The sequence below is a fragment of the Plecotus auritus genome, assembly GCF_963455305.1.
Source record: "Plecotus auritus genome assembly, chromosome: 6".
Taxonomy (NCBI): Eukaryota; Metazoa; Chordata; class Mammalia; order Chiroptera; family Vespertilionidae; genus Plecotus; species Plecotus auritus.
Genome location: NC_137773.1, coordinates 145,622,826 through 145,648,988, shown reverse-complemented (window position 1 = coordinate 145,648,988; position 26,163 = coordinate 145,622,826). Strand labels below are relative to the sequence as shown.

At 46.5% G+C, this 26,163-nt stretch overlaps 1 protein-coding gene across 2 annotated transcripts in view; it reads left to right on the top strand.

Annotated features, from left to right (window-relative positions):
* The window catches only part of CLSTN2 (calsyntenin 2), a 571,355-nt gene that overhangs the window by 466,844 nt on the left and 78,348 nt on the right, over positions 1–26,163 (top strand). For both annotated transcript variants that reach the window (XM_080675259.1, XM_080675258.1), the window contains exon 6: positions 15,506–15,691. In XM_080675259.1, the coding sequence (XP_080531385.1) occupies positions 15,506–15,691 (186 nt within the window). The remainder of the gene's footprint in view (positions 1–15,505; positions 15,692–26,163) is intronic.

Genomic DNA, 26,163 nt, shown 5'->3' with positions numbered 1-26,163 from the left:
GCCTGGCCTAGTGCACTATCCTCTTGAAATTATAACTCATTTAGAAATAATCCCATGCTTGCAGACTGCCTGCTCTCATATACTATTTGCCTGAACCTACCAGTAGAGTTGCCTCTGGTTATCTTATGGGCCAGAGAAACAAAACATGAGCCTGAGACTTGAGTGTTAGGCTTCAAACCCAAAGATTCTGGAGACTTCCTTTCTCTTGACTCTCCTCATCAGTGTTTTCTCCTTTCCTGTGTCTCCTCTCCCCTCCCCTTTCATTCCCTCCCCGTTCTTGCTCCGGCTCCTTCCCCCTCCCTTATCCCAAGCATAGCCCTGAACCCAACGCTGGAGAAGGCAATGGGGTCTGGGGTGTGGGAGTTAACACAAAGTGGTGAAGGTGGAGCTGGGTGGGGGGTAAGGGCTGGAGTCAGCCCTTAGCTCCATCATGATCCACAGGCTTTGCTGAAACCGCTTCCCTGGCTGACCTAGGTTACCTCAGCTGTAAAGAAGATCATAATCCTTGGCTGTATTATTTTGTAGGACTGTTAAGAAGGCCACATGATGTTCTAGGTATGGAAGTGCCCTACAAAATGTAAATCACTGTACACACACACACACACACACACACACACACACACACACACACTGAAATCCATAGAATTGGGTATGGCTGTGTGGCTTGACCATCAGGTCCTTGATTTTGGTTTTGGCGCTTAAGACTGGGACTAAAAGGAGACAGTGGGGTGGGTAGAAAGAGCACAGTCCAGGGCCTGGAACCCAGGCCTCAGTCCCAGCTCAGCTCTGCCCCATCTGCAGCCTTGGGAACGTCTGTCCTGACAGGTCCAGCTTCCCCAGCAGAAAACGGGATAATGCGGGCTTCTTGTGAGGACAAGGTGAAAGACTGCTAGCAGCTCTTTTTAGTTCCCTTGATTTCGAAGCTTAAAATCACAATGGAGCCGTTTTCCTGCAAATAATGGGAAGAGCCATCGCTGAGGCCTGAATTCCACTAACTCCGCAGTGACGCAGGCAGGTGCTCTGGGTTTGCTCAGATCTGCCAGGCGAGCCTCGTGTTCCTGGCTGAGGCCTCGTGGGGCACTCCTCCGTGAAGTACGACCTGTTTGACATCACTAACATCCCGATCATTAAGGGGAAACAAACAGCTCTGTGCACGATGCTGATTTACCTTCTCGGCGGCAACTTAATGTGCTTAACGACCTGCTGGGTAAAAGCGCCCAAGCTCCCGCCTGCTTCCACCTGCCCCTGTGGCTCCGGTGGGAGCCCTGGATAATGGGCCTCAAGAGTTTTTGGATCAGATCATCTCAACCCTAAGGGGGGGGTGGACTGCTCACCCCAAAGGGTACTCAAGCACAACATAGTCACCACTGACAGTTTTCACTGTTTGCCAAGCCCAGACTAAGGGTGTTGTATGCACGCTCTCATTTACTCTTCACCACACCTGAAAGGGGTTATTTTCCCACTTTGCAGATGAGAACACTGAGGTTAAGACTCTTGCCACACAGCTAGTAAGTAATATGCAGGACTGGCACCAACCCCACTCTTGTCCGTCTGCACACAGAGCTCCTGCCCTTTCACCTGCAATGCGTCTCAAGGCAAGGGAGGACACACACCGGCCTGCTTTTGAGACCATTGGAGGAAAGCTATTTTGAGGAAAATTCTTCAGTGAGAACCCTTCCCTCGTGTTACGAAGAAAATGGATCATGGCACGGCAGGGCAGCCTCGAGAGAGAGGTGTGGTTGGGGGTGTCACCCTGCCCCCACAAGCCACAACTGGGACCAGTTTTCATTCAGGATAGAGGAGCCATCTCTCAGACTTCTTCCCTCTTTGGGGACCAGGAAGGGGTTGGGGCTTGCTCAAGGACACACATGGCGAGAGGTAGAACCATAGCTGGTATCGGGTCTCCTGACTCAGAACCCCACTCTCTACCCTACCTTTCTGTGGACCTGGGTCTGCCCCTGAGCCTCATGTGGTCAGCCTACTACCTCTTCCACTGACAGTTCTTGTAAATGTTTGCAGCCAGCTGGAGTTTTTCCCTGCAGGGAGTCAGCAAAGGGTAGGGCTTCAGAGGGCTTGCTCTAAAGCCAGAAAGATCAGGGTTCAAACTCAGGTCCCATCATGCAAGGAATAGCTCAATGCTGCCCGTGAGGGACTGAAGGAGAAGAAACTGAGGATACTAAAGTCCGTTTAGGAGTCAAGCCAGCCTTCAGCGCCATTTGCTGGCTGTGTGCCTTTGAGCAGGTTATTAGACGCCTCAGCCTCAGCTGTCTCATTGGTGAAATGGCCCTCCTACCACCTCTCTCCTCAGGCAAACTGATAACACGGGAAAGAGGCCCAGCGAAGAGTCCGTTAAATGGAGGTTTCCTCCCTGCTCTCTGCATTACTGGGTGGTGGCAGCTTAGAAACCAATATCACCATCTGCACACCCCCAGACACTTGGGTTCTAGTGATGAATGTGACCCACAGCAGGCCACCCATCTCTCCTTGCTGCACTCGTCCTCAATCAATAAAGTAATTAAAAAAAATAAATAAATAAAATAAAGTGGGCAGGACACTGCCTCCTTTTCCCCACATGGATCTCCAAGACCCTTCTCTCTTCAAATGGCTCCTGGTGGATAGAAGGACAGAGTGGAGAGTGATGAGGCAGCTCTGGTCTGCCAGGGAGCCCCGGATTCCCAAGGTTAAGTGTATTATGAGCCTTAAAATGCCAGTACAGGGGCTTGGAGCATTGACCCCACTCTAACTACTCGGAGGGACAGCTGTGTTCACAGCACAGCAGAGCGGCTCTCAAAGCTGCATTCAATTCAAGGAACTTACCTCTGTAGTTAATCTGTGCCAGGTGGGAAGGAAGGCCCTGAGGCCCTGGAGCTGGCGTCCCGGATGAGGGCAAGCAGGTGAGCCACTCATTCCAGGACCGGAAATCAGGGCAGTGACCAGGCAGGCAACCCAGGAGCTGCGAGAGCAGAGAGCAGGGGTGCCTGACCCTTTAGAAAATCTTCCCAGAGGGGGTGGCACTGAAGCTGAGATCTGAGGGGGGTCAGTGCGCTTCACGAGGTGCACTGAGGGGTGGGGAAAGGGCAACTGAGGGGTGGGGAAAGGGCAGGGAGGAATATCCCCGGGAGAGCTGCACCTTCCAGGAATTGGTGTGCGTCCCTGGACCAGAGGTAAATGGACTTATGTTTGTCTCCTTGTCTGTTTTCATGACTGATGTGGTGAGATTTCCAGTGCAGACAGTGGGTGAAGTAGTCAGAACTTTCCAGAGAGATTCTGTAGGGCTGTGGGTATAACAACCTGACTTCACCAAAGGTGGAAAGGCGGGCCTTAGTGGGGAGGGCCCTTCTGCCTGCCTCTCCATGGAGCCCAGCCAGCCTTGGCCCCTGAGGACTGAGTGAGTGCCTTCAGACAAATATTTTCTCCCAATGCGGATCCTTGGCCAGGAGACTGGTGTCCACTGGTCAGGCCAGATAGAGCAAGGCTTTGCCCTGAATGCAGCAGGCGTGGGCAAGTGGGCTCCAGCAGAGGTGAAAGCTCAGGGAGGCCTATGGGGCCTGCAGCTGCCCAATCTCACTGCAGGCCAATGTAGGGGACATGTCTGGGGCCTCTGAAAGCTAGTATACTCAGAGAGGACTCACTTCTTTCTTTTTTATTAATTTATTTTCCAATTCCAGTTAACATACAACATTATATTAGTTTCAGGTGTACAACATAGTGATTAGACTCTTGTATAACTTACAAAGTGGTCACCTCTATAAGTCTAGTACCCATCCAACACCATTATTACAATTTATTGACTATATTCCCTATGCTTTACTTTACATTTTCGTGATTATTTTTATAACTGACATTTGTACTTCTTAATCCCTTTCACCTTTAACACCCAACCTCCCTCCCATCTGGCAACCATCAACTTGTTCTTTGTATCAATGAATTTTGTTTGTTTTGTTTCTTCATTTGTGTTTTAGATTTCCCACATGGTATTTGTCATATGGTATTTGTCTTCCTCTGTCTGACTTATTTCATTTAACCTAATACCTTCTAGGTTTATCCATGTTGCAAATGGTAAGATTTCATTCATTTTTATGGCTGAGTAATATGCCATTGTATGTGTGTGCCTCATCTTCTTTATCCATTCGTCTAGCCATGTACACTTAGGTGGCTTTCCTATCTTGACATTGTAAATAAAGATGCAATGAACATAGGTAGGGGTGCATATATCTTTTCAAATTAGTCTTTGGATAAATACTTAGTATTTATTTATCCAAATACTGGGTTACATGATAGTTCTGTTTTTAATTTTTTGAGGAACCTCCATACTGTTTCCACAATGGCTGCACCATTTGTAATTCCACCAACAGTGTGTGAGGGTTCCCTTTTCTCCACTTCCTTTCCAACACTGCTATTTGTTGATTTTTTGATGATAGCCATTCCGATGGTTGTGAGGTGACATCTCATTGTGGTTTTAATTTGCATTTCCCTGATGGTTAATGACAGTGAGCATCTTTTTATATGTCTATTGGCCATTTATATGTCCTCTTTGGAAAATGTCTATCATGCTCATTTTTTCTTCGGATTGTTTGTTGTTTAGGTGTTGAGTTGTATGAGTTCTTTATATATTTTGGATATTAACCCCTTTATCAGATATATCACTGACAAATATCTTCTCCCAATTAATAGGTTGTCTTTTTTTGTGTTTATGGTTTCCTTTTCTGTGCAAAAACTTTTTAATTTGATGTAGTTCCATTTGTTTATTTTTGTCTTTAATTTCCCTTGCCTGGGGAGACATATCCCCAAAAAATATTTCTAAGAGCTATGTCAAATACTGCCTAGGAATTTTGTGGTTTCGGGTCTTACATTTAAACCTTTAATCCAGTTTAATTTATTTTTGTTTATGATATAAGAAATTGGTTTAGTTTCATTTTCTTGCATGTATCTGTCCAGTTTTCCCAATACCATTTACTGAAGAGACTGTTTTTATTTACCCCATTGTGTAATCTTACCTCCTTTGTCATTGATTAATTTACCATACAGGCATGGGTTTATTTCTGAGCTTTCTATTTTGCTCATTGATCTGTGTCAGTTTTTATGGCAGTACCATGCTGTTTTGATTATTATAGCTTTGTAATATAGTTTGATATTAGATAGTGTGACACCTTCAACTCTGTTTTCTTTCTCAAGATTGCTTTGATGATTCTGGATTCTTTGTGGTTCCATATAAATTTTAGGATTATTTGTTCTAGTTCTTTGAAAAATGCTATTGCTATTTGATAAGGATTGCATTGAATCTGTAGATTGCTTTGGGTAATATTAATGATGGACATTTAATGATGTTAATTCTTCCTATCCATAAGCACAATATAGCCTTCCATTTATTTGTGTCTTCACTTTTTTTCTTCAATATCTTATAGTTTCCAAGTGCAAGTCTTTTACCTCCTTGGTAAAATTTATTTCTAAGTATGTTATTCTTTTTGATGCAATGTAAATGGGATTGCTTTCTTAATTTCTTTTCTGTTATTCATTAGTTCAATATTACATAAAAATGCAACTGATTTCTGAATATTAATTTTGTATCTTGCTTCTTTACTTAACTCATTTATTAGTTATAATCGTTTTTTGGTGGTATCTTTAGGGTTCTCTCTATATAGTATCATATAATCTGTAAATAATTACAGTTTTATTTCTTTTCCAATTTGGATGCCATTTATTTATTTATTATTTATTTATTTATTTATTTATTTGTCTGATTCCTGTGGCTAGGACTTTTAATAGTATGTTGATTAAAAGTGGTGAAAGTGGACATCCTTGTCTTATTCCTGATCTTAAAGAAAAAGTTTTCAGCTTTTCACCTTTGAGTATGATTTTCGCTATGGGTATGTCTTATATGACCTTTATTATATGAAGGTATGTTTCCTCTATTCACACTTCACTGAAAGTTTTTATAGTGAATGGATGTTGGATTTTGTCAAATGTTTTTTCTATACCTATTGATAGGATATATGTTTTTTATCCTTCATATTGTTTATGTGGTATACCATGTTAATTGATTTGTGGATATTAAACCAACTTTGCATCCCAGGAATAAATCCCACTTGATTATGATGTATGATATTTTTTAATGTATTGCTGAATTTGGTTTGCAAATATTTTGTCAAGGGTTTTTGCCTCTATGTTCTTCAGGAATATTGGCCTATAATTTTTTTTTCTTTTATGTTTTTATCTGGTTTAGGTATCAAGGTAATGCTGGCCTCGTAAAATTAATTTAGGAGCCTTTTCTTGAGAGGGCTCATTTCTGATAACCTGGTTGAGGCAGGTCGGTATTTAGCATAAATGTGACCTCATTTGCAGCCACAGTTTAAGACAAGTGGGTTGTTTGTTTTCAGTAATGAGGCTTTATCACCTAGATAATGGTCCTTCTATTTTTATTTTTTATTTTTTGAAAAAAGGTAAGCTTTGCAATCATGTACAACTGATCTACAGATTAAAGAGATTTACATTTCTGGAATATGGAAAGTATACATAAACCATTTTTACAAAAAGACTGAAAATGTGTGCATGAAAAACTATACTCTTGCATTGTAAATGCTTTTCAAAGCCATAAAAGTAAAGATTCTTGAAGAATAGCTACTTTATCTTTCACTAATCACACATTTGTCCCAAGATAAGAAAATTGCCTGGAAAATGCTCATGTTTATTGGACATAGGAGAGAAGAGCTTCTATAAATCCAAGAGAAAGTACCCTGGCTGGTTGAGTTAATGATTTCTCCTTTGGGGAAATTATCTTTCAGAAGGCCTGCTCTTAAATCGCCTGGTTTCCGTACCTCTCAGCATCATTTCTGCCAGATATGCTTCGGTTTGGGTATAGGAAAGCACATGAGCTGAGGGGATTAAAGAGGATGAAAGGGTTGGGGAGAAAGCAGCAGCCAAGCTTTGGGCAAGGGTCCTGGTTTCTGAACACCATAGGGTTCCCTTCAGTGGCAGCATTGGGGGCTGCCCAACTGCCCAGGAGAGAGCTTGAAGCTAGGTCAGTGGTCGGCAAACTCATTAGTCAACAGAGCCAAATATCAACAGTACAACGATTGAAATTTCTTTTGAGAGCCAACTTTTTTAAACTTAAACTTCTTCTAACGCCACTTCTTCAAAATAGACTCGCTCAGGCTGTGGTATTTTGTGGAAGAGCCACACTCCAGGGGCCAAAGAGCCGCATGTGGCTCGCGAGCCGCAGTTTGCCGACCACTGAGCTAGGTGATAGGGGAGGCCACAGGGTTTAAAGTAATGGTACCTAACACTAGAGGCTTACAAGGGAGTTAAGGCACTCATACAGGCATCAGAGAACCCTGAAGAAGAGAAATGACCCCTTCGCAACACGTGGGCAGCCAGGATTGGGGTGCAGTGTCTAGGCATGGGGGCAGGACAGAACTTGGATCTCTGGGGCCCTAGAGAAGCAGTGTGCAGCCCTAAACCTAGCCCAGTAGACTGGCAGTAACACCTTCAATTCTGAGGGGCAGGACTGAGCAGGAGAATTTACAAGAAATGCAACAAGAAGTAAGTCCAGCCAAAGCAGGGTGCCAGGTGAGTTCCCTGAGCCCCAGAGTCTGCACACAGCACCTTTCATGAAGCACCCTTGTCATTCATCCCCCAGACATTTAGTGAGAACCCACTATATTCCAGGAATTGTACCAGGCAGTGAACATTTAAAATCAAATAAACAGACACAGTCCATGTGCTTGTGGGATATCTGATGGGCGCAGGAAGTGAGTGGGTGGAGAGTTGTAGACAGACAAACGAGAATTGTTAGAAACCAGCATGGTACCTTGAATGATGGGAGATGATGCTCTGAGAAGGTGGGGGAGTGGGGGGAGGCGGGCACTAAGTGACCTAGACTGACTCCAAGTCAGCACTCAGTTTTATTTATATGGTGAGCAGAAATCATCTGTGTGTGTGAGGCACAGAGCACAGCCCAGGAGAGAGGAATAGAACTCAGGAGCGGGTCCTGAAGGGAGCTCCCCACCTGTCTCACCCCTTGGAGCCCCAGAGCTTTATGGTGGTCAGGTCGGGAGAGGTGGTCCCACAAGCTGAGCCCCTTTCTCCCCTCCATGATCCCTAGAGGGAACTTTTCCTCCGGTTCAAGGAGGCACAGCCACAGGAGGAACTAGGGATGACTGAGCCCACCTGGTGGGCTGAGACAGAGACACGGTTTACTGTATATTACCTAAGCACAAGTGCTTTGTACAGTCAACTCCAGTGCTGCCCCTGGAAACTTCCCAACCTGCCTCTCTAAGCAAAGGGAGAGCCTTGAGGGCATCTTGCTTCGGGTCCAGTCTCTGTTATGATCCGGGTTGGAATGGTTGGCATCTTGACCTTCCTGCAGGAAGGGCAGGGCCTGAGCAACAGCCACAGGGACAGCCTTGAGGCTTAACCTCTGTGCACAAGAATATCTGCCCCTCCTCCTTCTCTGTTGTAGTTAATTAAGATAGCTCCTTTCAGTGGGAATTAAAAAGTAGTGAAATGCTCTTGTGGAAATAAAATATAGCCAGTGGAAAAGGGTCAGGAATAAAGGAAGAGAAGACTCCTTACATTTGTACATTGAGTTTAGAGAGTTTGTGTTTTGGTTCTTTTTAAGTTGTGCCCGTGTGTAATTGTTTGTAATTGGAGAAGACAAAACCACATGGTTTACTCCTCAAAAATAATGTGCCTATAATGTGTTGGGCTCAGGGTTAAGTGCCTTGCATTTTTTATCGGACATAAACCCTATCCGCAGCTCTGAAATAGGTGACAATATCACCAGTGTCTGCACGAGCAAACTCAGATGGGGAAGGAAATGACTGGCCCACAGTACATGGTAGCAAGTAGCATCGCTGGATTCACAGCTGGGTCTGACGCATAGCCTGAGTTCTTCCCTTTGGGGTAGTTAATTAATATCCCCATTCTGCAGATGAAGAAACTGAGGCTCAGAAAGGTTATGCAACATGCCCAAGGTTACTCAGCGGGAAGGGCAGGACCAGCTGTTTATGGGTCTCAATGCAAAATAAAAGTGGGGAGCTCCTTGTTTTAACATTATTAAGAATTTTAAGGCAGTGACAGCAGAGCATAGACCAACCATGGGGCCCTTCTGAGCATGAAGCTAGTCTTGGAGCCAAGATTGGATGCCCAGCCTCTGAATCTTCACCTCCTCCTACCTCCTTCCAGCTGCAAGTCCCACTTCACAGTTGCACACAGCAGTTTTGAAAATGTGAAGAGAAAATCTGGAATAATGTAAGAACGGTACAAAAATAATCATAGTAGTAGTAACAACAGGTCTCTGTTCCTGCTGCTTTACATATTTTTTCTCCAATTCCCAAAGCAACAGTGCAAGGTAGATTTGTATTGATTCTGCAGATGAGGAAATAAGACCAAAGAGGTCTGGTGATTTACCCAAGGCCACACAACCAAGAAGAAGTAGAGCCAGGATTCAAACCTGAGTCTGTCCAGCTGCAGACTTAACACTCCTTAATGTAATTAAATTGAAGCTAATTCCCCATTGTGTGGCCCTGTCAGAGGTGACCCTCTGCCTGGATGGATCAGATCAGGGGGTGGCTAATCAGGAGTGTTCTGATGTTCTGTGAATGAATACCAGGCCTAACCCAGCTGCCAAGTGACCTTTCCAAAACACAGTCCGAAGACCTCATGCTCTCATTAAACACCAATTTATGGCTCTTCCCTGGCCCGGAGATGAAATCCAAACCTCTTAGCTACATTCTTCACCTGACCTCTGCTTACCTCTCCAGCCCATCTCTACTTCCTCAGGGGCCTCCAATTCAGATGCACTGGCTGGCCAGGGGAGGTAAGAGTGCTTACTGCTGAGCAAAGGTAGCTCCTTATCTTCTCCCGGAAGGAAAGGAAGTCTCTTGATACCCATGTCAAAGTCACAAATCTCTTGGAGAAAGTCTTGAAGGGTGCCAGATGGTTGATGCCTTCAGAGATTGGTTAGACCAGTGGTTGGCAAACTCATTAGTCAACAGAGCCAAATATCAACAGTACGATGATTGAAATTTCTTTTGAGAGCCAAATTTTTAAAACTTAAACTTCTTCTAACGCCACTTCTTCAAAATAGACTCGCCCAGGCCGTGGTATTTTGTGGAAGAGCCACACTCAAGAGGCCAAAGAGCCGCATGTGGCTCGCGAGCCGCAGTTTGCCGACCACGGGGTTAGGCTGTCTGCTGTCTGAACAATCGGTATTCGGGGAGGCCCTCTTCCCATCCCTCCTACTCCCCAGCATCCCACATCCAGCCACTCACCTTGTAGGAATCCAGCAATTTCCTAAAATCCCGATGCTTCTTCAGCTGCTGAAAGCTGAGATCAGGAAGAGCTGGAGGCCCCAGAATGGGCACAGTTAGGGAAGAGAAGAATGTTTTGACACACTTGTGTCTTTCTCTTTCATGCAGAATTAGAAGAATGGCCCTGAATGTCTTGGATTATAAGAGCCCCCAAAGCCTACCAGGGGTCCTCAGACTTTTTAAACAGGGGGCCAGTTCACTGTCCCTCAGACCGTTGGAGGGCTGGACTATAGTTTAAAAAAACAACTATGAACAAATTCCTATGCACACTGCGGGCCTGGGACGAGTCGGCTGCTAAGCAGGACAGGCAGTGGCACCCGACGGGCCGGATAAATGTCCTCGGCGGGCCGCATGTGGCCCGCGGGCTGTAGTTTGAGGACCCCTGGCTATGCCTTCCAGAAGTCTCAGATTAGCTTATTTACACCTCCAGGCATATAATATGAGAATTCCAAGAGGTTAACATTCCCCTAATAAGAAAACATATGTTCCCCAAATTTAATGGGAGTTATAATAAAATCATCATGTTTCTAAATCCTTAATCCACAGGGAAGGATTTTAATTCCTGAAGGCATTCCAATGTTAGCCTTTTCAGGAACACTTACAGTGTAATTGAACCTTATTATTAAAACAATAGGTGGTCTGCTTCCTTTCTCTTCACTGAAGAAAAAAAATTGAACCACAATTTATAAACTAGTCTCTAGGCCCTTTATAAACTGAAAAGATTTTGTTTCCAAGCAGGACAGCTTAGAGAAGTTTGGGAAGCTTGTGAGCCAAGGAATGGAATGTTCCTATCATGGACTTCAAGAGGAGGATCTCTGTATTGGACCCTTAGCCTTAAGTACTCACAGCAAGCCCACAAGGAAGTGTAATTATGTCACATCTACAGATGAGGCAATGGAGGCCTAGAGATGACAAGGGCTTTGCAATGGTCACATGACCTGCATTTGGGGGAGTTGAGATTCAAGGCCAGATATCTCCAGCCTTCAGTGCCAAAGCAGCCACACGGCCCCCACAAACTGCTCTCAGGGTCAAGCAGTGATGAAACAGGCAACCCTTCTTGATCCCTTGCCAACCTCAGAGGTTATCACCTTTTTCGTTTTTATATCAGTATAAATTGAATGTTCAAAAATGAATGTGTAAAAATTGCCATTGTTCTCAGTTCTGGCAAATCCTCAGAATTACGGAGGAGTTATTTTAAAAGAGTTGTGTGGCCTTGGGCAGTCACGTCAACTTTCAGCCATGGTTTTGACATCTGTGCAATTAAGATAACACCCACTCACTGGTTGCTGGGCAGATTAAATGAAAAAATGGATGTAAAAGCTTAGCACCTTGTCAGTGCTTAATAATTGTAGGTCCTCTTATTTCCTGCAATAAATATTATTGAATATATGGTATTTGAACAATAATGTATCTATTGAATATGTGCCCTGTGTTTGGTGCTGAAACGACTCTGTATCTAATCCCCCCACAACCTGGGTGGTAGGTACTATTTTTACAGGAGAGAAAACTGAGGCTCAAGGAGGTTACACAGGAAGTGGGACGACTGGGATTTGAACCCACACACACTGAATTTAGAGGGCATATTTTAACTATCATGCTATCCGACCCCCCAGGAAATAAGCATGGATAGACATTTCATGTAGCCAAGGCTGACCTTGATGACCTGCTTTTGCTCTTTTAATCCCTATCCAACTCCTTGGGAAATGGATGGTGCTTGTGTGAGTTCCCCACTCTCTTAAGGATACTACACTCAGAAAGCTTCATCAAGTGCTTGCGATTTTGCCTGCTCCTCATAAACCCTCAAAAGCAAGCCTCATGCGGTCACCAGAGCAAGTGGCAGATGTGATGCTCCTGAAAACTCTTTTTGTGCCTGATTTCTCCCCAGAGAGGGCCTTGCTCCTCTGGCTATGGGGTGACAAGAGGAATAAAAACTCAGCCAAGACGGCCTCCACTGACTTTCCTTCATTATTTATTTGCTGCTTTATTTGCACCTCTTCCAGAAAAGATGGGAGGTAGAATTTCTCATCAGAGATAACCACCAAAATATCTAGATAAGAAAAAACAAACAAACATCATGCTATCTTACCCTCCTCAGTGCCCACAGAATAAAGAGGATATCAAGGTTTTCTGGTCTTCTCCAACAGAAGAGGCTTCCAGAAGGAGGCGCTGTGGGACACCTCTGACACATGGTGTAGGGCTCACACCAAGGCCCCGTGCACAAAAACACTTTCTCCATTTTTTTATCTGCACCTCTAAAGGAAGGGAGGACCCAAGGAAAGAGGAGTGAGGGAGGGAAGGAAAAGAGACCTCCTCTTCGTTGTCATTTCTTGTTATTAGGAAGCAGATTCTTCCACATCAATTCTGAACCAATTGCCCCACTGAGAACAAAGAGAACCAAGCATGTCATGGCTGCCTTTGGGATGGCTGGCTCTGTAGGTCTGAGAGCAGGGGCTGCGCACAGACCATGGGTTCTGTCTATGGTTCAAGAAGGGCTGTCATGGCAACAGTCAACGTCAGGTGTCTGGGGCTCCCCAGATTCACGCGGCTAATATTTCCTGTGCTCTGAGCTAGATGTGGAAGGATAAAAAATAAACATCACAAAGCCTGACTTCAAAGAGTTCCCAGTTACTGGGGGAGGCAGACACACAGATGGATATCCTATAGGATCCATTAACACTTTCTACCACTATCTAGGGAGCATCTACTCTGTGCCAGGTATTGTGCAGCATGACAGGGATTCAGAGTGACCATGAAGCTGGGAGTGTAATGTCGGTCTACTGTTTAGGATGCTGTGAGAGCACAGGGGAGAGTTTCTACCTAGACTTAGAAAAATCCTGAAAAATGGTGTGGAGATGCCAAGACAGAAGGGGGTAGAAAGGGAGCTCCATGCAGAAGGAAGAGCATGATCAAATGCATGTAGCATGAAACATTTTATACGTAGGACACTACAAGGTTGGGTGTGTGTCCATCCTTCAGTGGTTGGTCCTTGAAATTGAACTTGGAGCCCCTGGAGCACGGGCTATAGCAGCTCCATAGGAAGGTAAAAGGCAGTCCAGGCACCGCTCCTGGAGCCTCTGAGGAAAAACATGTAAGTGGGTATATTCTCTTTTACATATAGTCACCCTCATCCAAATGTCCTCCCATGGCAAGTTCCCTGGAGATGAATCTCACGCCCCTGGTGTGCAGTCTCTGCTCATGGCGTGCTCTGATAAACCCTTTAAAGAGCAGCTTGTTCAATTGGGAGTTGTGGGGAGGGGGCAGGGGAACATCTGTAATACTTTCAATGATAAAGATACATTTAAAAGAAAAAGAGCAGCTGGTTAATGTGGGGGTTCAGAGATAGACCAAAATTACAGTTATTGAGCATGTGGTAAGGTTGCCATGCAGGGAGATATACCCCTCCTCTCCCCTCATGGACCAAACATCTCCTTTCTTCTCTCAAACATCAGTCAGGGATTTACTGCAGGCCAGGCTCACATTGTCATACTTGGTTGTCACTCAACTCTGTAGGGTCCATGCAGTGGCCCCTATTTTGCCAATGAGGTGCCTGAGGCTTGGAGATCTTCACTAACCTGCCCAAGATCTTTCTGTCCTGATAGAGTCAAGCAGAGATCATAGCTACGTCTGCTTCACACCTGCTTCTCTGAGGCTCTCCACACATGCATCCTTGGCATTCAGGCCTCAGCTCAGATGGTATCTCTCTCGATCTAAAGAGGCCCCCCCTCTGCTACCACGTTTCCTTTCATAGCACTAATCCTCTCTGCTGGGACAGTTCTCGCCCCCAGCTCCACGAGGCAAGGACCTCTCTGGACTCCTTTACTGCTCTATCCGTGATGCTCCAAGCAGAGCCTGGGACATGGAAACACCCAGCAAATGGTTGCTTCGTGAACAAAGCCATCTGGGTGGCCCCTATGCCCAGCCCTCTGCACTCTCCCGGTATAGCGCAAGCTGGTGGCCAGTGGCCCACTGGGAGCTTGTGAGGAGCCCCCTGGTGACTGCACACTGACTTTGAGTCCAGGACTTTCTGAGCTTCTCATGAGTCAGGGCAAGCAATTACATAGAGTTTCATTTCTGCTTCAGTAAAAGGACGGTCCAGCAACATTCTATGTGACACACATTTGAGATTCATAAATGAATAGTTTTCACCACTTATGTTTCTGGATGATTCAGATTCATTCTTCTTTCTACCCTCGAGTCAGCCTTAGGGTTGCACCGACCTCTCGGGCGCGCATCCTTGCAGAGCGTAGGATGCTCACTGTTGTCAGCAAGCACTGTTAGCGGTCGCTGTGAATGTTGCTCTGTATTGGCTCTGACTTTTCATCGCTCCTATTGCTGTTTCATTCAGTTCATGTGTACATGCACTCTTAATATTTATGTTGGTTGATTGCTATGTATCGTGTAGTGCCACCTTAATTGTGATTTTATTCCTCTCTAACAATAATTCTTGTCCCCAAATTATTTTTTCCACTAAAAAACAGGACCATCAGCCCTAGGAAAGTGGGTCACAGTCCCGAGTGTTTGGGAAAGAATCCTTGCACCCCACCTCAGGATCTCGCGAGATTCTTGAACCACCATTTTTTGTTTGTTTATGACAAGACGTGTGCATTCCTAAAAATCAACACACTAGGGAAAATGAGGAAATTGGGTGAGGGGCACAACCCTCAAAAACATCATCAGTGACGCATAAAAAGGAATGAAAGGAAAAACATTAGCACAGTTTTACACAGCTTCCTGGCTAAGAAACATAGGTGCTACAGTAAACATGGCACTTGACCTTGAAGAGACCTGGCCTTTGCTCGTGGAAGTGGCCGTAGGAAGGGTTGCAGCTTGTGTGTTACTTCACTGTGAATGGGTGGAAGGAGGGTGGTCTGAACGGGATGGAAAGTTGTAGCCACAGATGCAGTGGGTGCAGCTCCTAACAAGGTGGATCGAGGAGCTGGTAGATGTGTGAGGTGTGTATGTGTGCACGCATTGTACATTCTTAAATGGCTCACTTCATCTGGGCACAGTTTCCTGCCATCGTCCAGTATTTCTCAGCGAGGCAATTTTGCATAAGCAAATGGGAAATTCCTGTTATCCTCGAATTATTCCCTCATTATGTTAGTTGTGTTGGAACAAGCTCATATATTGAAAACAAGTGTCCTAGCAGAACTGGCTGTACCTGATTGACTTTCATCCTTCCCTTGTTTATTCAGACTGGACCAAGAGGATTGAGTACCAGCCTGGCTCGGGGAGTGTGCCCCTGTTCCCCAGCATCCACCTGGAGATGTGCGATGGGGCCGTGTCCTCCATCCAGATCACCACAGAGCTGCAGACCAATTACATTGGGAAGGGATGTGACCGGGAGACCTACTCGGAGAAATCCCTTCAGAAACTGTGTGGTAGGTTTTCCCCTGTGAGGGTTTTCTTTAATTAATTGCTTTTAAATGATATATACAAAGCATATCTGATTATATTATGAGAGTGTCAGCCCTTCCCACCGCATTGTGACTCCTGGATGAATATTGAGTTTATTTAGTGTGGTTAAAGGGTCAGAAGGCACAGCTTTTGGCATCAGACACACCTGATCTTATCCGACCATTTACCCATTGTGTGGGCAAGGGAGGTGACAAAGCCTCTATTTTTTATCAGTAAAACAGGGATTAATGACACAATGTGTTCCAGAGCACCTAGCACAGGTCCTGAAGAAATAAGGCTTTCCTTCCGCTGTGTTGGTTTATAGAGGCACCTGACAACATGAAGGGGGCTGTCAGTTACCTGGGGAGAGCTACATCATTTGCAGGGCCCAGTGCAAATGAAAATGTGGGACCCTTATGCAAAAAATCCTGAAGAATTTTAATAATAAAACCACAAAGCATTCAACCAAGCTGGGGACTCTGTGCGGCTGCTCAGGTCGAATGCCGGTAAAGCCGGCCTGGCTGCCCACATCAGAGAAGAAGGGCTTGGGTGGGGAAGGGGTGGGCAAAGTGAAGGTGTCCAAGTGTGGGGGAGGCGCCTACCACTGTGAGCTGGGAAATGGTGCCACAGGAAGGAGCAGGCCAGGAACTAGGACAAGGACTGAGAGAGGGGTGCTACCCAGGACACTTAGCTTTATTGAGCACCTACTTGGCCAGACTCTTCACGTGCATCACTTCATTTACTTTTCTCATTCTCACTGTGAGAAGGGTGTTAATCACCAACTTTAGAGATGGAACATGTGAGGCCCAGAAAGGAAACATGACTTTTCAAGGTCACACAGGTAGAAAGTGACAGAGCCAGAATGTGAAGGTGGGCCTCTCAGAAGGAAAGTCTCTTTAGCTCGAAATCTGAGATGCTAGGCCAGGCCTTGGGAGCTAGGATGGGAACCTGTCCAGTCAGCCTGTGGAATGAGAGGATGCTCAGTATGGTGGGAATGGTCCCCCGTAGACATGGTGAATGAGACTGTTGATGGACCTCTTTCATCCCCACCCAAATATGTGTTATTTCTTCTTTGTTCTCTTCAAAAACACTCAGGAACTCACTTTGACTCTGAAGCAGTGCTATGGGGAGCTTAGTCTTGCACCAGGCCTGTATTGGGGGGCAACTACATTTCCACAAAGGAATGGGGGCTCCTGAGCACAGTCTAGCCCAGGGGTGGGCAAACTCTTTGACTCGAGGGCCACAATGGGTTCTTAAACTGGACCGGAGGGCCGGAACAAAAGCATGGATGGAGTGTTTGTGTGAACTAATATAAATTCAAAGTAAACATCATTACATAAAAGGGTACGGTCTTTTTTTTGTTGTTATTTCAATAGTTTTATTCATTTCAAACATTTTCACAAGAAGAATGTAAACACTAATTATTATAATTTGAAACTTCAAAAAATGGAGGAATCATAGCACAACAACATACCTTATACTGAAGATGGCAAAGGCAAAATAAAATTGCCTAACAAAGGAAAGGTACAAAAGCCTTTCAAATTAAACTTAAATATAATAAAATAATTTAAAACTAAAACAAATAGAAAAGAACAAAATGTGTAAACAGTAAATTAAACATTTTCTTTAGTGCAACTTCTAAATTATGCCCGGGACATAGATGTAGATGGCAATGTAGAGTGGGTTGAAAGGTTTTTGGTCTTTAAAACATCAACTTCAGTGGGAACAGTGTTGTTGGTCTCCTTTTTAGCTAATGCTCTGATACTGTGCTCTCCAGGGGCGTGTCTCCCTACATCACCACGATAACGTGTCTACGCATTCCCAGGGTGATGCCGGGGGACGCGTCCGCGGGCATTACAAGGATCCTCTGGAAGATTGAGAGGTTGTTCCTTCTACTGAATGGGCGGATATAAATCCACCCACTCAGGAGAAGGAGCTGCGGCCGTGTTTCCCGACGTTGCCATGTTAACACTGCTGCTGGTGAAGGAGCGGAGGGGAGAGCAAGAGAACCCTCCGCTCTTTCGGCTCCGCGGGCCGGATAGAACAGCCGAACGGGCCGGATCCAGCCCGCGGGCCATAGTTTGCCCACGGCTGGGCTAGCCTGCCATCCCCTCCTGGGGGTCCCTCCACTACTATCTTTGGAACATTTTCCTCCATCAACATCAACATTGTTACACACACACACCCGCCACCGCCCCCCCCTCCCCCCACCCCCCCATCAAAATTGCTGGTTGCCAAAGAGCCAAGTGAAACTTTTGGAACTGAATGTGAAATAAACCCTGCTTGGGTGTCACCGTGTTCCATTTATTATGTCACCAGGCCGGCAAGGAAGGCCTGTGGGAACACAGACTTCTCCAGAATGATGTAGCTGAGCAGGGACATCACCACACCACCAACATCTCAAACAGCTCTTGCAAAAATGGATATAAGGGGCCCGCAATATTCAGAAAACTGCCTCCAGTCCTCTCCCCCACTCTGTGAACAGAGAAGCCACCCCAGACAACATCTTACTTTGAATGGATATCCCATTTCGCTCCCTGTGCACCTAAATGATCACCTGAATTATGAGTCCATTCAAACCCGCACCACCCTGTGGGTTACAGCCATTTCCTAAACTCCTCCAGGTTGCAAGGCGATGATGGAATCGGCTTGTTAAAGATCAGGTGGGCCCAAGGGCACACACTTGTGATTTGATTTTGAATGTTGCTGGGAGAGATGAGGAGATATGGAGAGTGAGAAGAATTTTCTGTGGGAAGAAACTTGAGCACAAAAGCAGCTCATTCCCCTGGGCTGCCAGCTCGCCTTGCAGGAGGGCAGGTTAATTCAGTCAAGAAAGCAGTTTCCCTAAGGTGCATGCAAGATTACCTGGTGCTCAGAGAGACCCTTTGTTGAGAGAAACCCGAGTGTCTTTTTGGTGACCTTCCCGATAGTGCCACCTTCCACACTGATGGGAACTCTGTCTGAGCAGCCCTGATGGGCAGGGCCACGCCAGCCTCCCTGTTCCGAGTCTGGATCTTGAATTCCTCTGAGGTGGAGCTCAGGAAAAAGGACAGAGGCAAATGAGTGGGACTCAGATGCCCATCTGGTGTGAAATCTCCTCCAGAAGGAGGCAGCTCATCAGGCCCCGTGGTTTGTGCCAGTGAGGGAAACGCAGGCTGGTGGCTCCTCAAAAGGAGCCTGGGTCTCTGACCCCTGAGAAAACCCGAGGTGCTGGAAACAAGCCTCTGTGTGCCTTCAGTGGATTGTAGGCGAGTTTCTTACGGGGTCTCTCAACCAGGGAACAGCCATGACACCGTAAGCCTCAGCATTCATGCATATTTTATTCTACAAATCTTTATTGACTTTGGGTGGAAACAGGGAGACCAATTAGGATGTTATTGCCACAGTCTGAGAAAGAGATAATGAGTTCTGAACCAGGGCAGTGGCAGTCGGGATGAATTTAAGACAAGAGTTAGGAGGCCAAATCGGCAAGATTTAATGATTCATTGGCTGTCAGGAGTGAGGAAGAAGGCGTCTAAGATGACTCCCGGATGAGCAGCTAGCTGGACGAGAGTGCCTCCCACGAGAGCCAGGAACCCAGGGCAAGAGCAGAGTTAGGGGGCAATGGTGGCAGTCACCTGTGGAACCTCCAGGTGTGGTGCCTTGCTCTAGCCTTACCCTCGACCCTCCTGAAGGCCTGCTTCCACCTGCTCATCCATCCTCACGGCCCATTTCCTCCTGCTGTTCTGCCTTCTTGGCCAGCACGGCTCCTTTATCCCTGCGCCTGGCTTGTTCCCAACCGCGCCTGGCTTGTTAAGGCTCATTCGTGTTTCCTTCTGCTAGGATGCTCTCTCTCCCCCTTCATCATTCTAAACCCTTCCTTTTAGTCAGTATTCTCCTGCCCTCTGTGGTCACTGGGGGTGAGGGAGGCTGTCCTGGGGTCCTGACCTTGTGCCTTTGAATTCCTGCATCTCTTCTATGATGCTGCAGTTGAACAGGGACCCAGGCAGGGGTGTCTCCTCAGAGGAATGTGGATGTCTGGTCGTTGTCCACCTTCCTCCGCCTGCAGCATCGGCTTCATGAGGAGCAGTGATGGAACCCTGGTTGGGGGGAGTCAGACAGTAACTGCACAAAGCCTGCTGTCAGGAGGTACCTGGCAGGTGCAGCAGCACTTAAAATGGCCCCTCTGTGTTTTTGTTCATTTTCATTTATCTTTATTGTTCCAAGTATTACATATGTCCTCTTTTTTCTCGTTGACCCCTTCAAACCCTCCCTACCCCGGCCTTCACCACGCTATTGTCTGTGTCCATGGATTATACATATTGCATATAAGTTTTTGGTTGATCTCTTCCTACCCACCACCCACCGCTGCCTTCCCTCTGAGATTCCACAGTCTTTGTTTCCAGCGAAGTGCTGGAAGGCAGGCGTATTGCTGCCTGAGGTTTGTACACTGAGACTCTCCCACTCCGCCTTGAAGTAAAAATAATCAGGGCCCCGAACCCGTGCCCCCTTCATCTTGTGGGGCTGGATGTAGTCCCTACTGCCCTTGCTTTGCAAAGAGCCAGGCTTCTGGGAGAAGTTGGGCAAATGGCATATCATTTCCTCTTAATTCCGAGATTTACATGAAGGTCTCTGCCATCTCAGCACCTGGCTTTCCGGAGGTGAAGTGTCACGGAACTGCCTTGAGTATGAAACGTGTGGGGAAACCTTTGGGAAGACCTCTTGGCCAAATTAAATTTGACATTAACAACGGCCCAAGCAAAGGCTTGCTTCGATGACCTTCAGTCACTGCAAATTACGGTAAATAGAAAAGCAGTTTGTGACACACATGCCTTCGGAGCCCCGAGGCCAGGGGCAGCTGCTCCTCGGGATCACAGGAGTGCTGGCAGCGAAGGCACCTCCCACACCCGTCACCCCCGCAGCTCTTTTATACGTGGAGGCGTGAACTGTGAGGACAGGTCTTGTTGAAGGAAAGGCCACAGGATAAGAGCTATTAAATCAAGCGATGGATCTCTCAGAGCAGCTCAGGTCACTGGACATTAAGTTGTTCTCAGAATTCACACACTTGGGAGCCAGGAGGCTTTCATAGAGGATCCATTCATTCATTTACGTATTTGTTAATTCAGCAAATATCTGTGGAGTGTCCACATGCTGTACCTCTTGAGGTTTTGTAAGGTAAGAAGACCACTTAATTCAGGCTCCTGGGGAAGACAGACGTGCCGAAAACTACACATGGCAGCTTAATAGCAGCCCTCACCGAGAATCACCGACAGAGGCTTTATACCAGGGGTGGGCAAACTTTTTGACTCGAGGGCCACAATGGGTTCTTAAACTGGACCAGAGGGCCTGAACAAAAGCATGGATGGAGTGTTTGTGTGAACTAATATAAATTCAAAGTAAAGGAGCGGAGGGGAGAGCAAGAGAACCCTCCGCTCTTTCGGCTCTGCGGGCCGGATAGAACAGCCGAACGGGGCGGGCCGTAGTTTGCCCACGGCTGCTTTATACCCTCAGAATGGCCCAACTGCAGGGAGCTGTAGTCTCCAGCGCACCCCTAAAGAGCCGGGGCTTCCAAGGGACAGTGTTGGTCCCCTAGTCGTCGCCAGTGCTTCTATTCCCAGAGGGCTGAAGTGGGCCTCTGACTTTAAGGAAAACTTGTGCACACACTTTGGGAATCTGATTCAATCACAAATCATACAGCAGCCAAAAGCTGCACACACTGACTCACGGATGACGATCGTGGACAGTGAGTTCCTCTCCAGATAGGCCTATTTCTTTGAGTTTTTTTAGGCAGCTACCATAAAGCATGCCCCCTGTCCTGGGGAGAAGGTTTTTGTCTACAGTGACCTTCCCCAGGCTGGTCAGCAACTGGTTATCTGTGGTCCTGCTCCAGGAACCTGGCTGACCGCTCATCCAAAGCCCGGCTTGCTTCACCTAGAGATCCTGGGCCCTGGAGGAACCCCTCTTGTCTAGGATTCCAGAGGTACAATGATAGTGTGATTGTAGGAACCATAGGTTTGAGCTCCTGAGAGGACACCAGAAAGTCATCCATGTCCACACTGAAGGTATGCAGATGGAGAAGTGGGAATTATAGCTGCTGAAGTCACTTACGTGGATTATCAGTCAGGGTAGCAGGTTATGCTGTAGTAGCAGATGACCCCAACATCTCATTGGCTTAAAATAACAAAGGTTTACTTATTGTTTCTACCCCATGTTTTTCTTGGGTTGACTGACTCTGTTCCATGCTAGCTTCCCACTGGGATCAGGCTAAAGGAGCAGCCTTTCCTAGAGTGCTGTGGCTCTCATGGCACATGGAAGAGACACATGGTGAACCATGGACTGGCTCTCAGCGCATCTGCCCTGATAATGGTACATGTCACTTGCACTCACATTTCACTGGTCAGAGCAGGTCGAATGGCCAAGTGATATCAGTGGGTCAGAGAAGCATGTTGAGAGCAGGATGTACCTCCCACCATGAAGTCCTAATAGGACGTTTGTCAAGAGAGCCTCCCCGCTTCTCCTGAGACTCTCTATCACTGGACTGCTCCACCGACGAAACATAAAACTTTCTACTGCGTCTCTAAAGGTAGGGCCCATTTCTGTCTACTTCATTGCTGCATTCTCACTGCGGTACCTGGCATAACTTGGACATTACTCAAACATTTATTGAAATAATGTGGAGATGATATTGCCATTCGTGGGAACGAGGCCTCTGTTCTTGATTACAATGGTTCTTCTCCCCTGAGACCTTACCGCTTATCCTCATCCTTTCCCATGCTGTGGTGGACCATGAGGAGGCATGTCAATCACCATTGCCACAATCCCAGCTGGAGATGCTAAGGATTCTTTGCCCTCACCAAGACCATCCAGAGCAGAATGCAAACCTTTCAATTAAGAAGTCCGGACAGTGACAACTGGCCCCAGGCTCATTTGGGTTCTCACATCACAGTGTACCCTGGAGTCTGCCTCATTCACCCCAAGCTCTATTGCTGGCTCAGAGAAGCTTCCCCACCCTGAGAGGGCTCAGGGACCTTGAATCAGACCTCACCTCTGTTTCCCAGCCCTCCTGTGCCTCATCACCACTGCAGCTGCTCTGCCCAAGACCAGTGTGGCCTCTCAGCTGAGTCCCAGGGACTTTGTGGAAGAGTCCCAAGGAGCATCTGAAATACACCCAAATGTGCAGATGATGCCATACCATCTTTGCAAGTGATTCATCCATTTACCCACTGCTCTCCACAGAATCCCTTGGGGAGATGAGAGAGAGAGAGAACAACTTTGGGAGAAGGCAAATCTCTATTTGTTTAATTGCATGGGGAAAAGAAATACAAGATGTTGAGTTTGCAGGAATCTGCACCATCTGCTTAAATGCAGCTTGATGCTTCCTTTTCTGTAGGCAACATCTGTGGATGCGGCAGGGTGGCCTGCTGCTCCCTGCATCAGGAAGACAAGGGAGGTCTGCATGGATGGCCTTGCAGGTCACACGCTGTCTTCAACGTGCCCTTCTGTAGACAGCGGCCTGCATAGAGAGTCCGGTCCCAGGTGACTGGGCTGTGCTTGGCAGGACACTCTACTGTGTGGTAGAAAGAACATTAGCTAGGCGTCTGAGGGCTGGGCCTGCCTCTAGCCTGCTGTGTGGCTGTGTGAGCTTGGTTGTTTTCTCTCTCTGGGCCTCAGTTTCCATGTTTGTAAAATGTGCAGGAGGTTCTAAGGTTCCCCTCCAGGTTCAGTGACATGATACGTGGGGAGGTCTAAGGGGAGAGGAAAGAACTGGAAAGTCCTGATGATGTGCCCACTCCCTAGCTGGTTGTGATCCTGGGCTTGCTGAGCTTCACGGTTCTTATCTGCAAACTGGAATCAATAGTATTAACTGCATAGCTGAGTAACTAAGAAAAAGCACTGAAGTACTTAATTCTGGTCTGGCACTCAGTGCCCCCAAAAAGTTTCCTAGGGAAATGATAATAAAGACCTGTAACTATGAAAAATGAAGTACTATATATATAGGACATATGTATAGAATAATCCTGACCAGGGCTGGCCTTTGGCAAATGCAACCAATTTTTCTTCCCAATCTCTTTATGTCTTACCCCCATCACCTCACACCTCTACCTACATTGCACATCTCTTCCCCTATACCAGTGGTCGGCAAACTCATTAGTCAACAGAGCCAAATATCAACAGTACAACGATTGAAATTTCTTTTGAGAGCCAAATTTTTTAAACTTAAACTTCTTCTAACGCCACTTCTTCAAAATAGACTCGCCCAGGCCGTGGTATTTTGTGGAAGAGCCACACTCAAGGGGCCAAAGAGCCGCATGTGGCTCGCGAGCCGCAGTTTGCCGGCCACGGCCCTATACAAACCTGTTTGGGGGGAAATTACAGGCAGCCTCTTCACTAGTCTAAGGTGCTAATTGCAGTGTGGATTCTATAGGAACATTTGCTGAATGACAGGAAAGTCCTTAGACAAAAAGAAGCCTCAAGTTATAGAGTTCTGATCCCTGGCAGTCCCCACCCTGGCTCCACTGTGTGCTGGCCACCCACATACCTCTGCACTGGGCCCTGGTACATGGTGTTGGCTGCATTGGCTGGAGCCAGAAGTCAGGAGTCCTGAGTCCTCAGCCTGTGTCTCCCTGACTGCCTGAAGTTTCAGGAGCTGACACACACACTGTGTGTGCCTCAGTCGGCAGGCTATCTTCATGCTGAACAAATCCTGGTGTCAGCGCCAACTTAATTATGGATTAAAGAAACTGTTGCCATGTTGCACTAGTCTAGGGGTTCTAAGAACTTGTTCCAAAGACCATGTATCTCCCAAATCACTCCAAGTCTTAGCCTGTTACCATCTTGGTAGCTTTCTTTCATTCAAATAGCTCTGGGGGGTGATAACTCTTAAGGCTTTGTTAGTCATTAAAACATTAGTCTTGTCCTGGCTGGTTTGGCTCAGTGGATAGAGCATCAGCATGAGGACTGAAGGGTCCTAGGTTCGATTCTGGTTAAGGGCACATGCTCAAGTTGCAGGCTTGATCCCCAGTAGGGGCATGCAGAAGGCAGCCAATCAATGATTCTCTCTCACCATTAATGTTTCTATCTCTCCCTTCATCGCCCTTCCTCTCTGAAAACAATGTGTGTGTGTGTGTGTGTGTGTGTGTGTGTGTGTATTTAAAAAAAAAACAAAAAACATTAGTCTGAATTAACAGATAGGTAAAATAGATACCAAAGGAGGCTCTAGTGGAATGGGATGAGAACAAATATTGATGAGAGATGTGGGGCATGGACAATAGGCTGGATGGGCAGGCTCACAGGAGCATTCGGTAAATAGCCAGAAGCATCTCTTGGAGGCACTAGATGGGAGGAAAGGCAGTTAGTTATACACATTAATGCAGTGTCTACTGTGTGTCAGACATGGTACTAACCAAAAACTCTTGGAAATATGCATGTAAATAATGCAATGAACACTGCCCACATTTGCCCTGGATACACATAAGCCACAAGGTGATCTTGAATTGGGAGACCGAACTCTTCCACACTCTCAGACTCTGCGGTTCTCAGAGGCCTCTCCAAGTGAGCCTCTCACAGTGCTGAACAGAGCATACTTTTCACACAGCATACCTTTCGATTGCAAACCAATGGGTGCTCAACCTCAGGCCCAATGATCTGTTCCAAGGATGGAGGCAAAACTGGCTAGGTTGAACATTTCCCAATATGGCACTTTCCTGAGGGACTTCCAAGGGTCATTTTAACGATAGGAGATGTTTGTGGTTGTTAATTTTGGAGCCCAATCCTTAGGCTCTAATATGCAGAATTCAGAAGTCCATGATCCCTGACAAATAGCAGGTAATACACCCAACCACTGCCCATTAAACTCATCAGCATTTATAACTAACTGGTCAGCCCTGAGCCAGGAGACAGCTCCACACCGGTGGCCCCCAGCATCGTGCACACCTTAGATTCCCTGCCTCTTACTTCCTGATAGTATCAGGAAGCCCCCTGCCCTCCTCCTTCCTGAGTAGCTGAGCCTTGCTCCCGTATAGAACGTACGGCTATGGAGAACATAAGGATGTGGCAGCATTTGAGCTTCAATAGGAAGTCAGTGGAGGCCCAAGGATTATCCCACTCACCTCAGCTCCACCCTCCACAAAATTGCAGGTGTGCTTCTCCTAAGACACAAGTTTGCCCCTACACTACCACTGTTTCAGGTTAAGCCCATGCATTAGTCTGGAATCACAGTGGTAGAAGAAATAATAATTATTATTATAATGATAAAGTTATAGCTAACATGGAGTGAGCATTCACCTTGTGATGAACATGCTGCTGCAAGCTCTAATGCAGTTTCTTATTCAGTCCTCACAACACCCCAGGAAGGGAGATAGTAGAAAAGGAAGTGGAACATCAGAAAGGTTAAGTGACTTGTGCACAGTAACAAGACTACAAATCATTCTGCCAGGCATCAAATTCTGACTTCAGAACTCAACCATTATACCATTTG